This window comes from Pelmatolapia mariae, linkage group LG5 (genome assembly GCF_036321145.2).
Source record: "Pelmatolapia mariae isolate MD_Pm_ZW linkage group LG5, Pm_UMD_F_2, whole genome shotgun sequence".
Lineage (NCBI taxonomy): Eukaryota > Metazoa > Chordata > Actinopteri > Cichliformes > Cichlidae > Pelmatolapia > Pelmatolapia mariae.
Window position 1 is genome coordinate 22,591,817 of NC_086231.1, and position 17,139 is coordinate 22,608,955.

The window sequence follows — 17,139 nt, forward strand, 5'->3', positions numbered from 1 at the left end:
GCTATCTGGGGAAATCCAGGGACAAGTCAAGAAGAAACAGAGTTTCTGATCTATTATAGCCAGCGCATGCAGATGGTGCATTAGTTTTTTTATTTAACCAATTGATTTGTTGTGCATTCATTTTATGGTTTTGCTTTGAATTTAATTGGCCAATTATCACATTTTTTTAAACTCAATGCAAAGAACACACAAGCAACACTAAAACACCTCCAGTGGAAACACTGAATAAACTTAACAAAGAAGCTACACCCTACCTAACAGGCTGTCATGCTCATCAAATTGGTGTAGTGCAGTTTCGAGGGAATGGTTGGGTCATAATGCCTTGTCACGCTGAGTATTCAGACAAGCTGCTTTCGTCTCTCTCCACTCAACAAACCAGTGCTTGTCAAGCCATAGGCTGGTATGTCTGGTGCTGCCTATCCACCAGTAATGAGCTACTTTGCGAAGCAGCTCCAAGTCCATGTTTTGAGGGGGAAGTACACTCAGGCACACACACACACTTCATACACAGTGTTGCCATGATCCCTCTGTCCTTGATCTGGGTCATGCTCTCAGCAGTTGAGAACGGCTCTCATTTGTGTGTGTGTGTGTGTGGGGGGGGGGGGGGGGGGGGGGTGAGAGAGAGAGACAGAGAGAGAGAGCACTCATCATGTGCTAGTTACCTGCGAACACCAGAATGAAAGCACCAAAAATGAGGCTCCCCTGATGTGAAATTCATCTGGTTTTAGTGACAAGCAGTAGGGATGGAAGCGTCACAGATAATGAATAATAACACAAAGTATAATGCTGCAATATGATGAATTCTGTAGAAAAAAAACACAGGCTTTTCTGTTTGGATTGCTTACTGTAAGCACAGCCCAATGCATTTGTCCCATTACACACCATGTAGCTCACTGGTTTGTATCATATTCATAATGTTTTTCTTGGGTAGATAAAAGTAAAATCTAAAACTTAATAGAAATGCTCCATAAACTTCTCACATTTACCATTTACTGCGTTCCATTAAAACCAATAAACCACAGAAATGTGGAGCAAAACCTTAATGATGAAACTGCTGGATTTAATGATCAATAAACGTGCTGCGCCGAAAACTAATGTCTTTTTATTGTCCTCTCGACAGCATTAAAAAAAAGGGTGTAAAATGTGGACTAGCATTGCAGTGACCTGCCGGTGACCTGCTGTAAACTTAGTCTAAATGTTGCTTTTCCAATAAACATGGGATCAAAATAATGACGTGCATTTTTTAAAGGAAAGCTCATTTGAAAAACTTCTTATTTTTTTCTTTGTTTCGGTGGTTTTAACCTGGACACATTTATGGGATTAAAATGCATGTTTGACATGTAAATACACTGCTTAAAAAAAATTAAAGGATAGCTTAAAGAATAGCTTTTTAGCACCAAGTCAGTCAGAGATATTGATCTGGTCAGTATTTGAGTGACTGCAATGAAATTTCAGTAAAATAGACCGGCTTACCTCATCTTTTCTTTCACTTCAGTTTTTTGTCTTTGGATTTAGCCCTTTGTTGATTAATCCTTTAAATTTCTATCAAGCAATGTGGCATCATTTTGTTCCTTACACAATACCCAGTGCACATCAGTATATATGCATTTTGAAAGTGTTTCCTTTAATTATTTTGAGCAGTGAATATCTTGTTGTAGCATTTTTTGAATGTTTAAGTAGACCTACAGTAGGTGATCTGATTTTTTTTTTTCCTGGGAGAAATCTCAAATATTTTAATAACTGGATCGACTGTTTCTCTCACATGTCACATGAAGCTGAGCCTCGGAGAAATATGTTGGATCCATGTGAACAGATTGCTAGGAATAATGTACACTCATAATTGTATGAGTTTATTGATCCCCTGCTTTTAGTCCTAGCAGCAGTAAGATGTCCAAGAACTAGATGGATGAGATTTTTTCCCAGCAGCCATTTTGACAAGAAATATCTGGTAAACCCAGGTGCTTCATAGCACATAAATTTAATGCTCTGTACCCACTGAACACTGAACACCTGTGTTTACCTCCTATTTCATGGCAAAGTGGCTGCTGTGAAATAGGCCTGTCTGGAGATTAGTACTGACCTCCATGCTGATCAGAGGATGAACGCTGGACCTTTGTGCTATTTGAAGTAAGATCAATTCTTTGAAAATTATGTTTTAAATCTCCTTAACTGTAGAAAATGATAACAAGGTTACATGCAGAACCAAAAAGGGTTAACATTGCAGTCTTATACATGAGCACATCGGCACTTAGGTCTCTTGTAAATGAAATCGCACTTAATTAATTTCTCAAGAGACCACCCTTAAAAAGGTACAATGGTGGATGTTTTTAACACAATCTAAGCAGGTTAGGAATATTTTTTCATTGGTAAGCATCTGCCTGAGGTTGAGGAAGGGCAGTAATTGTGAGGGTGGAGGATAGCGATATAAAATGATCTCAGGTTGTAAGACCATCAGGGAAATGTATCACAAGGGGAGGACAGCATGCCCTCTAATGCCAAGTGCAGGCAGTCTTTCACTGCAAGCCACAACGATACCAAATCCTTCCCCTAGTTTTTTTTTTTTTTTTTATCAGTTTGTTTGGGAGGAAACTCGTAGCATTGCATTGTATCCTTTAATTCCTTTGTTAGCTAAATCTCTTTTCCATCCTCTCTTCTTAAGAGGACACTCATCTTTCTGTCTGACTTATTCCTTAGGATGCAAACCATTACTCCTAATTCTGCCAGCTAAGAGATCACAGGCCACAAGAGAGGCAATGAAGAACACAGCAGGACTGAGATATGAACCTACAGGCCTACATCACCAGATATTGAGACTATATTAGAACATTTTAGCTTATGTGTATCATGGCAAACCTTACAAGAGGTCTTAATCGTGTCAAAAAAAAAAAAGTTCAAAGAGATTTTCAAAGAGCCAGAATCATTTCAAAAAGGCCAGCACAGGCTGTCCTTGCTGCCATGTCCTTGCAGAAGCAGTCAAACCAACTGATTAATGATCCAGGAGTAAGAAACACACACAGAGGCAAGCAGGTACTTTGGGAATCAATTCATCACACTTTATTTTGTGTGACCCCAGCTGATGTACTGGCTAGAGAGCAGCACAATACATTCTCAGCACAAACGCAGCAGTGTAATATAGAACACATAAACACTCGCTCACGCACGGCAGTGTTATCGGATGATGAAATCCACCGACAAGATCTCAAAACAATCATTTCTACCTGGATTTTATTGGAGTGAGTACGCCTTAATAGAGACTGGGGTATAATAAGAGAGCGCCTGTGTGCATGCATGCGTGTGCGTGCGTGCGTGCGTGTGTGTGTGTGTGAAATTATCAGCAGAGCCATCCTTTCTCCGTTGCTTACATTTCCCTATTTACACTCAATAAAGCATCCAACTGCAGCACAACACAGTGAAGGACAGGTTTGGGTTGTCCCGTGCTATGATTAGATTTACTGAGGATGCTAATTTGAGAGGGTGCCAGTGAGGTCACTAGGCCATTCCCCTAAAGACTTCCAGATGCTGGTTGAACTGGTCAGCACTTTCTTTGGCTGTAAGGAGTTGCTTTTCACACCAACTAACCAGAGCCTGCTGCAGCATTTCCACACGCGCTCCCTGGAAACGTGCAATCTGAAAGAAACACATCACATCAATATTAATAGATGCAGAAAATGCATGGCAACAACATGAATTCAGCAAACGAATGCATTGTGGAAAGACACGTGAAAGTGGGGAATGCAGTTATTTATTGTGGACTTTACCTCCTGCTTAGCCACTCCAGAAGTGTGCTCAAACTCAGTCTCTGCTGCTTTCTTCACTTCTTCCATCTGATGAATATGAAGCGCATGTTATTATCATTATATATTTTAGTCTACATCAGAAAGCTCACAACAAATGCAGTTTCCTCTTACTAACAGTTATGTTGCTGACACCTGCTGGTTACAAGAAAATGTGCAGATCTGACCACGCTTTTAAAGTATGGGTGCAGACACTCACAGCAGCCTTCTTTACAGGTTTCGCCTTCTCTGCGTTCCTTTGGGCATTCTCTAACTCCACTAGTTTGCAGGTTCTCCTGAAGAGCATCTCCTTTATTGGACATAATAATCGTGTTACACGCTGAACAATTTAGTCACAATATTCACTCGAAACATGTTACATTTAACCAGAAATGCAAGATTCAATATAGGAAGGAAGGCAGCATGCATACGATGAGCATGAAATGATTGCAGAACTAGAAAACACACCCTTTCCGCCTCCTGATAACGTGACTCGAGGTCCAGGCCCAGTCCAAGAGTGTTCACGTTGTTCTCAGCAACACTCGTCATATTTTTCTGCCCACACACAAACACACGATGCGGCAAAGTACAAGTGCACTGCTGTTTATGGTGCTATTGGAAAAGACAAGCAGCTTACCTTTATAGATTCAAACACTTCTGATAATTTCACACAAACCCTGTAAGAAAAGACACATATATACATGTATGCAGCTTTATCACAACTTATATGAATCATTCAGATGCTTTTCCTTTGAATAAACATGATAATGGTGTGAGTCCAGTATTAATGTTTTTTTTTTCCAACCTAGAGAAAGCCTGTTTGTCAGGATCCTCGCCTGGTTCCACGCAGAGATGCAGAGCAGTTGAGAAGTGTCCACAGGCCACTGCTATTTCTGCAAGCAAACAGAGCACTCTGATACCACACATTGGATGAATTCAGCTGACACTGAGCCCTAAAAACATGTGTACATAACACCATAATTATCATCTGCTGAATCTGATCACACAAATCTTAAACAACATCGACAGATCAATTCTTTTTCTGTGCTTTCACACTTATATAATTTTCTTACTTTGCTCTGTTGCCACCACATCTAGGAATTTCTGCAAGAAGAAGGGAAATGTTTGGAAATCAAACCAAGAAAAGGAGACAACGACGACAAATAAACAGACCAAGAAGCAATAAGTGACCGTCTCACCTCAGCTGCAGTCTTGGTACAGCCGGTTAGAACGAGGTTATGATCCCGTTCATTCTGAAAGAACTCATCCACATCCTGCAGACACGTTGATAACAGCATTAACCCCCCACTTTCTCTGGACACATTCTGCCTATATATGAGTCCCAGATGCGTACCTTATGGCCTTCTTTTCTCATCTCCTCCACAGCTTGACTCAGTCTGTTGAAAATGTTCTTCCTTACTTTCTGTCTGCCTGGAGGCTGAATGTAAGGACATAATAAAAGCTTAAATCATTTATCATTACACAGAATATCATAACATATCACAGCAAATGGCATTTTGTTATAAATGTCCATTGAAGTATGCTGGTAAAATGTACAAGCTGAAAACTACTAAAGCTTAATAAAATACACGTTTGGCCAGAATTAGACACACAGGAAAAAAACGCATCATCGCGATGTAACACACGCAACACTGACTTTATATATTTCAAGATATTACAATTCTTCTACATGTGTATCTGACTCTGGATATATCGTACTGTGCAAAAGTCTTGTGCTAACCCTCATTTCCTGATATTTTGAGTCCAAGCAGCCAGACTTTCTTGTCATTTTTAAGGTTGTCCTGAGCAATAGTTCTCCAGGGTTTCTGAAAATCTTTGAAAGTTTTTCTTTGGGCACTGGTTGCTTTTTCACTCATTTTCAGTACAGTCTTTGTACCTGACCATTTTCAGAGAAATGTCTTTGTTAAGCCACTTATGAGTGGCCTATGAATAATTCAAGCATAAAAAGAGCACCTAATTCGAGGGCTGAACCAGTGTTGGGGCTACTTGTCACAAAAACACGTCATTTGTTCCCACTTCTTTAGCTGAATTAATGAAAAATATCCAAAGATAACAGTCTGACAGGCCTCAGTGGCAACAGTTCTTATAAAGTGAATGTCTATAGCCAATGTAAAACATGCAAGACAAGGTGGAACAAAAGGAAGGCAACATCCAAAGAAGAGCTTTGAATGTCTTTAAAGAATTCTGGACAACTGTTCCTGAACACTACTTGAGGAAATGATAAGAAAGCTTATCTAAGCGAGTTCAGGCTGTGTTGAAGACTAAAGGTGCTCATATCAAATATTGACTATCAATCTCTTTAGAATTGTACAAACTCTGCTTTGGCTTTATATACTGTATTTCCATGTATGTTTGCGCATTTGTATGACAATTTTCTACCCTCTTTACACTACAAGCCACACTGACCTGTTCACAGTTACAGTGCTTCTTATTGTATATGCAGTGCTATCAGCATCACACACATCTAACCACTGACCTGATTATTAGACACCCTGCTCTAACCCAAACAACCACCTTCTTGTAACAAGAACTGTATGCTGGCTATTTACAGGGTGATATCTGACTGATGTGAATTCATCAGTAGAGGTTACATACACAAACTCTCACCCTTTTAAAAAACTTTTTTTTTTGTATACAATCTCATTTGGAAGGCCATATATATTTATATATAAAGAGTCGAATGAATGAGTACTGTCACATGGATCTCTATCATGTTGGTGAAAGTTTAACCATTTATTGTCAGTCTCTCTCATCACAAGGTTTCACGTGACAACCTGTTGTAACATGAGATTCTAGCTCTTAAGTTGAAGCTTGGCAAAGCTGCCAAAAAGCTGTTTGTGTTCACTTACATCCGAGCTGGTCAGAAAGACCTCCACGGCTTTATTTTTGCTGAGTATGCTGTGTGCAGCAACCTGCTGCAGGAACGTTTCTAATGCTTTACAGTAGGGCTGACACTCTCCTAAAGCAAGGAAACCTGCAAGCAAACTATTGACATTTTAACCACACCACTTCACATCACATTTGACACTGTACATCAGAACTGTGAAATGTTTGTCTTTGTGCACAGGCAGTCTTCAGATGTACTCACCAAGCTGTTTTATAGATCTGGAAGATGCATTCACCTGGGGCTTTGCAGGAAGAGGAGGGAACTTGAAAAAGAAGATAATATTATTTTATTACAAAGATTTTATCCCATTATTTGTCTCCTAAAACATTTCTTAAATACGAGCTTGTGAAAGTTTCATGCATTTTAAAGTTACTCTGTGCTTAGATCGGTTGTGATATGCAGACTCTATGCACTATATCAGATATTACACAATGTGCTTGTGTAATACATTACAAAGAACATCAACACACACTGTCATAGTAGGAAGTAACATAAAAAAATACATCCTGATGGTGTACTGTTGACTTTCTTTGAAAAAAGTAGTCCCTACATTGTTTACTTAATTCCCTACAGTACTGGGGCAGCTGGCAAAAAATAGCAACGATAAAATCAGTTGATTACAAAAGAGAAGGAGGACACAGGAAGGAAAAGCAGGAAGGACTTTAAACCACAAAAGTAGTACAATCATAGCAAGAAGAAAGTACACTCTTTTAATTCTTTACATACCAGGACACAATAAAAGTCATCTGGTCCTTGGCAGGTTTAAATAATTTAACTTTAAACTCATCATTATCATTATTTAAACACAACCTCAAATACACAACAATACATGACATATTACACTGTGTCTTTATTCATTAAACCCTTGTGTGGTGTTCATGTTTTGGCTACTCAGCCCATGTTTGTGGGTCTGGTTGAATCCAGTGCATTTGGGGGGTTTTGAATCTATGCAGCCATAGAACTTTGTGTACAAATACTTAACAGATGTTCACTTTATCCCAGTTCCAAGAAATTCATCAGAATTGCATCAGCAATAGTGGTTGCTCATCAGTCTGGGAAGGGTTATGAGGCTATTACCAGAGAATTTGAAGTTCATCTTTTTACTGTGAGAAAGCTTATTGACAAGTTCAAGACAGCTGCCAATATTCCCAGGAGTGGACATCCCACCCAGCCCACCAGGGCTGACTGCAATCTATGGAAAAATCTCAAGAGCTAGCCTTTTAAATGTTAAAGGTCAGGAGTAAATTTAGAAAAAGACTGAACAAATATGGGTTGTTTGGAAAGTTTGCAAGGAGAAAGCCTCTTCTTGCACAGCTTAGCATTGTTGCATTAGTACAAATCACAAGACTTTGGGAACAATATCCTTCAGACAGACAAGGCCACAGTGGAGATGTTTGGCCATAATGTGCAGTGCCACATTTGGACAAATAAAATCAGACACAGCATATCAAGACAAACACCTCCTAACAACTGCTAAACATGGTGGTGGAGGAGAGATGCTTTTTGTACACCAAAGAATTCTAGAGTCAGATGTGAGGCCATCTGTCCAACAGCTAAAATTGGCCCAAACTGGGCCCTACAACAGGACAATGATCCCGAGCACAGAAGCAAATCTGTGACAGAAGGGCTGAAAAAGAAAAGAAAGAAAAGGTGTTGCAACGACCCAAAGTCCAGACATCAACCTGACCTAAATGCTGTGGTGGGACCTTAAGAGAGCTGTGCATAAATGAGTGCCTAAAAATCTTGATGAAATTACATTACATTATAAAGAAGAATGGGTCTAAATTTCTCCACAATAATGTAAAAGACTGACAAAGTCTTACAGAAAAACATTATTCCAAGTTATTCCTGCCAAGAGGTGGTTCTACAAGCTATATAATCAAGGGTTGTACTTAGTTTTTCTCACACTGCTTCTGCTTGGCAGAGTTTTTGTTACATAAATGGTGTCATTCTGTAATATGTCATGTGCTATTGTTCATGTGAGGTTGTACCTACCTGATTGAAGAACTTCTAAGGACTGGATAATTTATTATATCCTGACATTCAAATACAAGAACTGAAAGAGGGTTCACTGTTTTTTTAACCATGACTGTATCTTGGATAGAAACAGCACATTCTCTTAGCAGCAACAGAGTCAGTCCATGAATTGCATTGGTCTGAACGTTTCTCCATAGTTTCAAGCTAGCACTTGCTGTACACACAAAAAGGCTGTTCCAAAATTCAACATTTGTGGCACTAAAGCCACCAGTACTCCAGCCCTGATCCTGTTACTGTCAAATAAGCACATACAAGCTACATTAAAGAATAACAAGTACTGACTATGACTCCCTGTATTCCTGGCACATCCTCCTGAGAGAACAAGTGCTGCTGCAGCCATTCAAAATCCTCATAGGTCCGGTCCACATGGTATTCCCCTGTACCAGAGAGCTGGAACAAAAAGGAAAGACAACCAACTGCTTTTGGAAAATCATAATTCAAATAAATAAGCTGACAGATTTTATGGTTCTTGTGTCATTTGCCTGGATCTAACCAGATGACAGTCTAATGAATCTCACCTTTTGAGATACGATGATAAAGGTGAGAGTGTCCCCGTCTTTCAACACCTCTGTAACTTTGATGCTGTCATCATGGACACTCAGAACAGATGCCGTTTCTTTCACTTCTTCCTGTAATTAAAAAAACAAAGCGGTCAAAAGCAGTACAGCACAGCAGAAGCAGTCAAATGGTATCAGTACAGGCTGAGATTAAAGTCGCATTCATGCTCAAACTAAATTTAAAGGGAGAACAAAACGTAATTCAGCACACACTGTACTCATGAATGTCTGCGAGGAGTAAACGCCTGTCACATGACACTCAGAAGCTTACAAATCCTGCAAAATCTACAGGCGTACTCACCATCATTGTCAGCTTTGCAAACTAGCAGTCTGTCTTTTATCTGCCTTTGTGGTTTGTCCTTTTAGCTTGATAAAAGTACATAAAACTGGAAAGAGCTCTTGCCTGTTGCCTTTTAGTCTGCTTGAGCTCCAAGTGTTGAGAATGCACAGGATATCCTTTGGGTCAAAGTGCACAATGGTCCCATGAGAAATGGAGTAAAACAGTGCCAAATCTAAAGTGCTGGCGCAGGGAAAAAGATGAGTAAATGGCGTGTTAGTGAGTAACTCTGGACCTTCGACACACCCACACAGGAAAAGTGGCATAACGGCTCAGTCGGTTATCTAGCAGCCAGCCTTACAACCCCGCAGCTGCTGAATTTATAAGTGAGCCCATAAAAAGGGGAAGAATGCAAACAGGTTCAAAGGGTCTGTTTAGGTGATTTTTATTTTTTTTTACATAATGAATACAAGAAATAGATACTGAGAGAGCATTTTAGACAGAGTACTTTATTATTGATAAAAGAAAACATGTAAAAAGGTAACGGTCATTCCAAGTACAGGGGAAAAAAAACTTTTAGAAGTAGTACTCTTCTTCATATTCATCTGGATCACCAAAATAAAAGCTAAATCTCTGCCCCTCAAAACTGTAGCGTTCATAACGACCATCCTCCTCATCCTCTTCCTGGTGAAAGCTCCACTGTCCACCAAAGGGACTGTCATCAAAGTCGTGGAAGAAGTCTGAGAAGCTGAAGTGGAAGCTTGTCTGATACTCATCCTCAGGCTTGACTAGGTCCTCATTTTTCAGGAAAGCTCCGTGGCCCACACGGTCATACGCCCTCCTTTGCTCCTTGTTTGAGAGGACTGTGTAGGCTAAGGAAAGACAGTTAGAGGGGAAAAGGTCAACTTTGGTGATGGAGGGGTGTGGTTGCAAACAAGCAACCACAACGCCTGGGCACCTGGCAGTTACTGACTCAATTATGAACTAGTCTGTGTACCAAAGTCCTCTAGAGTCAAATGGTAAAGCTAAAGCTGCCCAGACGTCAACCTGTGTGAAATGTTAGAGAGTAGTGAGCTACATTTAACTAAACTAGCAGCTTAACTTCGTTTTGCAAGAGCCAGCTGGCCTCCAGTTATTTACATCTTTTTTTTTTTTTCATGTAGTTAACTTCTAAAGCTACAAACACTAATACTGAACCAGAAAAGTTGCTTCTTTAACAAGCCCCACCCCTGCTACTCTGTGAAATCCTGTTTAGGCAATGCATTTATCAGATCATCAATGTCAGAGCTTTGCATCCACAACAGGCACTTGCAGAAGAGAAGGTCAAACAGTGACATTGCCCGATTAATAATAAACCTCCATAAATCACCAGCTATCCATAGAAGTTACTGCATGCAATTTAATAAGGTACCTTACTGAGCAACCTTATTTGCAATAGACCAACACAGCAGGACCCCATAGCTTCTTAAAGAGCCTGTTTGATGGGAATAACAAGTACATTTTTGCATTTTTGCCAGGAAGAACATCGTTGTTTTTTTTTTAAACGGGGGGATTTTTTTTTCTGAAATCACACGTTTCTTTATTTTTTTAACTTAATTTCAAATTTAATTTGAACTATTTTTAAACTATTTTCTGAGTAGTTTTAGTTAACTAAACTCCATATGGTGGCTTTGTTGTACCTCAGCTTCTTCCACAGTGAAGTAATTTTCAGTTTACTATAAAATATTATACTAATGATAATGATGATAATAGTAATAAAACCCCTCACTTATTTACACTGTAAAATGTAAACGTTTCGGAGGAGGCATCCTTTCATCCTTTACCTTCAGCAATCTCCCTGAAGGTCTTCTCAGCATCTGCGCTCTTGTTCTTATCAGGGTGGTACTTCACGGCCAGTTTTCGGAAAGACTTTTTTATCTCGCTGTCCGTTGCTGTTGGCTCAACATGAAGAGTGTCGTAGTAATTTCTGTTTATCTCTTCGGACAGGGCTTCAGATAGACAGAGCAGCAGAAGCATGCAGGGTCGCAGCCAGTAGGAAGCACCTTGCGCTGCCATGTTGAGGAGCGCCCCAGCACACAGAGAGAGTGAGGAGGAACTCAAAACAAACGTCGTCATGTGCACAACAGTTTATCTGGAAGTGTGGCAGACCTTGTGGTTTAGCGTCTCATTTTCATATCCACACAGCGCCGTAAAGCCTCCACGTCAGCACTGTGCTTGTAGTAAAAGTACACCAAAAGTAGCAGTTGTTGGTTATTTACGACAATTTCTTTGGAGCTTACGACAAAAACTGTTATACATGGGCACGAAAGAAAAAGTGACCTCGTTCACAGACTGTGCAAGACTCCGTGAATCCAACTTCACGTCGTGCACGAAATTATTTCGTGGTTTTAAAAATGAACAAATTGTGAACACGCTAAGGTGGTGTTCCGCATTTCCACCAATAGAGGGCAGAAAATCCCAATCAGCGAAAAAATAAGGAAGACGCCGGCGCTCTTCTTCGTTGGTATTGAACGCTGCATGAAGAAATGTGGTAAACAGCACCAGGGCCTCAAGGAACTGCTAAAAATAACGCAAGTTTTTTGCTTTTGTTAGCAGCGGTGTCTGTTGAATCAGTTAAAGGAAGTTGTTTCTTCGTGGGAGCTTCTCAGCTGTACTTTGGAACTTTCTCTATCCTTCGATTTGGTAAGACTACAGTAGTACCCAGTTAGCTAGATGTTCGCTAGCCATTAGCTACCCAGGGTAGACGACGGTTTCGTAGCACCATTTTAGGCTAACTTATTCTGGAATATAATACGACAGAGTATGCATTATTTACTGGTTGAAATCCGTTGCATTCAATTTAGTTGATGTTTTGTAGTGTTTTACCAAGAACCATGTAAACAGAAGCGGGGCTATTTATTGTTTACGATGTGTTGTCACGTGCTAAATTTCTGTCCTTACCTTGTCTAAGGTAATCATTTACATGTCCTATTGTCTTTCATGTCATTATTCAAATCTCCCCCTTTAGTTCTATAGCCAGTATCTCATGCTGGGTTCGTGTTTTTGTCTTGCAGGTAATTAAACGGCAGATTGCAATACTTCGAGTGTGAAGAAACAATTAATGACTACTACTGTGTATGTGAATGTTTGCCAGCTCACATTTGCCATTCCCAAACACACATGAGTGCTCCTTTCTCCTTGAGCTGGGCCGAGCGCCATGCCTGACCGGGACAGTTCATACCTGTCAGGTGGTGGTGGGAGTGGTGGTAGTCTGGGTGAAGAAGGGGGACCCGGGTCTGGTTTGGCAGGGAGTGCGGCAGAGGGCAGAGGAGGTTCGGGAAGTAGTGTCGGAGGAAGCGTCTCTGGCTCTGGGGGTATGGGTGGAGGAGGAGCGCTCGGAAATGGCAACAGCTATGGGAACGGTGGAGGCCAAGGTGCGGGGCTGGCCTTGGATGGTGTCTGCAGGGACTTCATACGCAATGTCTGCAAGAGAGGGAAGCGCTGCCGCTTCAGACACCCAGACTTTAACGAGGTTCCAGACTTGGGAGTGCAGAAGAACGAATTCATCTTTTGTCACGATCATCAAAATAAGGAGTGCATGCGCTCCAACTGTCGCTTTGTCCACGGATCCAAAGAGGATGAGGACTATTACAAGAAGACAGGAGAGTTACCTCTCAGACTAAGAGGGAAAGTTGCTGCACGGCTAGGCCTCTCCCCCATGGATCTCCCCCATAGCCGCGGTGAGGTTCCCATCTGTAGAGACTTCCTGAAAGGAGAGTGCCAGAGGGGCAATAAATGTAAATTTCGCCATGTCAAAAAAGACTGTGAATATGAACCAACCAGGGTTGGAGTGGGTGGCGTTATGGGGCCAGGTGTCAGTGGCATTGTGAATGCTGGAGGAGGCATGGGTGGAGGAGGAGGTGCTTGCGGAGGAATGCAGGGACTTGTGGGAGGTGGCGCAGGGGGTGGAGGTAATATGATGGGGACCGGGTGCCCTGGCTTGGGTGGTTGCAGAGATCCAGGTATCTCAGGTCTTGGAGGAGTAGGAGGAAGTGGAATGAGTGGGTGTCTGTCCATAAGTTCATCCGGACAGCGACGTTATGACAGGAGCACATGCTCAATGTTTGACCCTCTGGTTGAAAGTGGTCTGTTTGATGCTGGTTCCCTGGAGACCTCTATGGACCACACCACTCTACAGTTAAAGAGGCGACGGTTGGAGGGGCTGCGTCTGACAGATGGGAGCGGAGGTGGGCACTACGAGTTGGGAGTTCAAGCCACCTTGCCGCCTCGTCCTCTGGAGTACAGATTTCTAGAGGAAGAAAATTCCCTGCTAAGGAAGAGAGTGGAAGAATTGAAAAAGCAGGTAGGTATAAGAATCATATTATGACTTCCTGGGAATGGAGTCATGCCACCGATGCAGGATGTAAATGGCTTCAGTCATTTTTATTTTATTTTACTGAGATACATGCAAAACAAGCATTGCCAAATTCCAACTAAACGGAAACCTTATCGAGGTGTTTTATGACACATCCTGGAAAGATTAAAGCATTTTCCACATAACCAGTTCAAAGAAAAGGCCGATCCAAACAGCATCTCAGCGGTATATCCAAAAATCCACCAGAATGTTTGTCCCATGTTTGTTAGAAGTGTGATTAAGTGTCTGCTGACAGACTTGTATATTAAAATCCCAGCGATCAACAGTTTACATTAACATTACAATAAAAGTTTAAATATAAGGTGAAAGGAGTTGGTGACAAAGGGGGACTTTATTTCATGTAGTTACAATTAAGCAAACTTTGCTGATCTAAACAAAGAATCATCCAGGAACCTATTTATGTGTTGCTTCTTCCTTTTGGAGGATGCTAATGACACATTTTTGTGTTGCTGGGCTCTTTTTCAACATTTAGATCCCATCATATCAGATTGGATCTAAATGTTGGAAAAGAACCCAGCAACACACTGTTAAAATGGTCAATGTTATTAGTAAGAACTGAGATCATCTGATGTCCAAAAGCACAGAATTTAGACTGCTGTAAATGCTCTGCCTATTGGCTAGAATGGTGGACCTGAAGGGGAATGAGCTGAAATTGTTACTGAAGAGTTAATATGAAGTGATGGCTGTGCAGGAGTAAATGGGGAAGAATTTGTTTCCCCTTTAGTCACCTGACAAAGGCCCACTGGATGTTTTGGGGGTAAAAGGAAAAGACACTCTGTAACATCATGAGACACACAAACACTCGGATTCTGCAGTTTTTAGCCTTCTCTTTCTGTAAAACTATGTCATTAGTTAACATGAAGTGTAAGACTACTTGTAAATGATTTCCTTTATATCTTTGCATATTTCAAATATTTAATGTCTCTATGTGTTTCCTGTCATGAACTTTCTGCCTGTTTATACTAAGCTCTTTCTTATGTGTTTTTCAGGTTTCCAATCTCATTGCCACAAATGAGGTTCTCCTGGAGCAGAACGCCCAGTTCCGAAGCCAAGCCAAAGTGATGACACTGTCTTCAACTCCTGCACCCACTGAGCAGAATCTGGCGCCCCCCGTAGGTTCAGTGAGTTCCTACAACCATAGCATCGCCCAGACTCACACCACCTTGAGCAGTGCTCCATTACAGGCTCGGCCAGTCACCCAGCAAGACCTTGTAGCTCCCGCTGGTGCCCCTGCAGCCCCCCCAACCAATGCAGCCCCACCCACAGCTCCTCCGCCACACCTCAATCCTGAGATAACCCCCCTCTCAGCCGCCCTCGCACAGACCATTGCCCAGGGAATGGCACCCCCTGTTTCTATGGCGCCAGTGGCAGTATCTGTGGCACCTGTGGCAGTGTCCATGACTCAGCCGCTTCCCGGGATCACTATGAGTCACGCCACCACCCCAATGGTGTCGTACCCAATTGCAAGTCAAAGCATGAGGATCACAACCCTGCCACACTGAATGAATGCAGGGGCTGCAATACCCATGAGTCGAACTGGAAATGTACTTGAACTTTAATGGGTTTTGAATTTTTACACAGATGGATTTTTTTTTTCTGTGTATGAGACTCAGAAGATGTTTGAACAATGAGAGATGTGTGATAGAGACACTTCCTTTTCTCCACCAGGGGTCAGGATAAATGCTTATCCTTCCCTAAATCAGAACTGTGTTCTATGGCAACGTTACAAATGTTGAGGGTTTTGGGGTTTTTGTTTTGTTTTCATAGATTGACTGACACAAGGTCTTTGTACCAAAGGGATCTTTTCATACACAGGTACACTAAAAATGACAAAAGACTTAAAACTTGTGCCGTGATCTGTGGTGTGTGAAATGTGAATCGTTTCGGCAAGGCTGCAGCATTGTCCATCTAAAGACACAAAGACATTGGAAACAGTTTGTTTGTATTTTTTTTTTTTTTTTTTGATTGTTCTGGTGTAAATTAATTTTGGTACTTTGCACATTTGAAACAAAACAAAAAAAGAATTACAGCCACTCAGTGAATCCTGTGTTTTGTCTTTTTACAGTTTTTTTTATGTTTACATATGTCATAAATGGATATATTTTAATTTTGAAGTGATATGAGTGCTCATGTTTATATCCTGTTGGTCTAGTTGTTTGAGAGGAGTCATGCTGTGTAAACTAGAGCTTAATCTCTGTTTAGTAACTTCATGTGTGTGTGGCTCTTTAAACAGCTTACAGTTTTTCTCAGTTGCTTTGGTGCATTTCTCACAACAGAATTGATCTCTGCACCACTACTAAGGCTCTTCACCAAACAATTAGTGCAAACTGCAAAACATGGTGGATAACTTGCAAAAGTGAGTCACTTCATCAAAAAGAAAAGTCAGTTGTTCAAAAGCAAGTCAGTTGCTCAAAATAAGTAGTCAATGCTTCAAAAGCAAGTCCCTTAATCAAAACAGATAATATATTCATCAAAAGCAAGTACTTATATCAAAGTGTCAGGGCTGTCACAATTACAAGTCATTACACTGGCACCTTTGACACTGGCACTCTCATTGTGACGGATTTCTTTGTAGGTGCTTCCCAATGACATGTCAAGTCTGGGCAGCATGCATGGCATGTAGAAAACCATAAATTGTAAAGGAAAATCAAGACACTTCAGATGCACTCCTGATAATATTCAATTGAAACTGTGCACAGCATTGTGCAACTGGGGAAATACAGTAAATCAAACATTTTACAGCAAACAAAATTACTTAGACAGTAAACCTTACTGCAGTAGTTATGAAACAAAAAAACCCTGAAAAACAGACACTGCTGCATATCAATCATTGATATCTAGACGCTCCCGTCTGTCTGCCCACATATTTTCATCAACATCACAGTGAATGTCAGCTCTATCGATGCATCGGGGAAAGTATCTTCTGGAGTGTCGAATCCACCCTCTGCAGGACTCTGCTGTGATGTCATCACAAGCTGCATCCATAGCTGCTAGCAGGGTCATTTGGGTATGTGGATGCCTGTCATATACCTTCCACCTCCAGGAAGAGAAAAACTCCTCAATTGGATTTAGGAATGGAGTGTAAGGAGGAAGAAACTCCATAAGCATCCTGTCGTGTGCTGCAAACCACTGCCTGACTACAGCAGAGTGATGGAAGCTAACATTATCCCAAA

At 41.2% G+C, this 17,139-nt stretch overlaps 3 protein-coding genes across 4 annotated transcripts; 1 reads left to right on the forward strand and 2 right to left on the reverse strand.

Moving 5' to 3' along the window:
* Positions 1-3,028: 3,028 nt before the first annotated feature.
* On the reverse strand, positions 3,029-9,861 carry si:dkey-28n18.9 (sorting nexin-6). 2 transcript variants are annotated; one of them, XM_063474252.2, is made up of 14 exons: positions 9,679-9,861; positions 9,237-9,347; positions 9,001-9,108; positions 6,883-6,943; positions 6,644-6,779; positions 5,128-5,211; positions 4,973-5,047; positions 4,847-4,877; positions 4,579-4,666; positions 4,411-4,450; positions 4,242-4,328; positions 3,994-4,083; positions 3,759-3,824; positions 3,029-3,627 (listed from the first exon to the last, which is right to left on the reverse strand). In XM_063474252.2, the coding sequence occupies exons 3-14, from the start codon at positions 9,056-9,058 to the stop codon at positions 3,490-3,492; spliced, it is 954 nt and encodes a 317-aa protein (XP_063330322.1). In that variant the 5' UTR covers positions 9,059-9,108; positions 9,237-9,347; positions 9,679-9,861; the 3' UTR covers positions 3,029-3,489. The 2 variants fall into 2 exon arrangements, with proteins under 2 accessions (XP_063330322.1, XP_063330321.1); XM_063474251.1 differs by having other exon boundaries at positions 6,644-6,768; positions 9,577-9,857.
* Positions 9,862-10,000: 139 nt separating this feature from the next.
* LOC134627838 (dnaJ homolog subfamily B member 9-like) lies at positions 10,001-11,784 on the reverse strand. Its single transcript, XM_063474253.1, has 2 exons — positions 11,376-11,784; positions 10,001-10,424 (listed from the first exon to the last, which is right to left on the reverse strand). The coding sequence occupies exons 1-2, from the start codon at positions 11,665-11,667 to the stop codon at positions 10,129-10,131; spliced, it is 588 nt and encodes a 195-aa protein (XP_063330323.1). The 5' UTR covers positions 11,668-11,784; the 3' UTR covers positions 10,001-10,128.
* A 271-nt stretch (positions 11,785-12,055) lies between these two features.
* Positions 12,056-15,990, forward strand: zc3h10 (zinc finger CCCH-type containing 10). The gene is made up of 3 exons (XM_063474250.1): positions 12,056-12,234; positions 12,606-13,894; positions 14,956-15,990. The coding sequence occupies exons 2-3, from the start codon at positions 12,749-12,751 to the stop codon at positions 15,466-15,468; spliced, it is 1,659 nt and encodes a 552-aa protein (XP_063330320.1). The 5' UTR covers positions 12,056-12,234; positions 12,606-12,748; the 3' UTR covers positions 15,469-15,990.
* Positions 15,991-17,139: the final 1,149 nt, after the last annotated feature.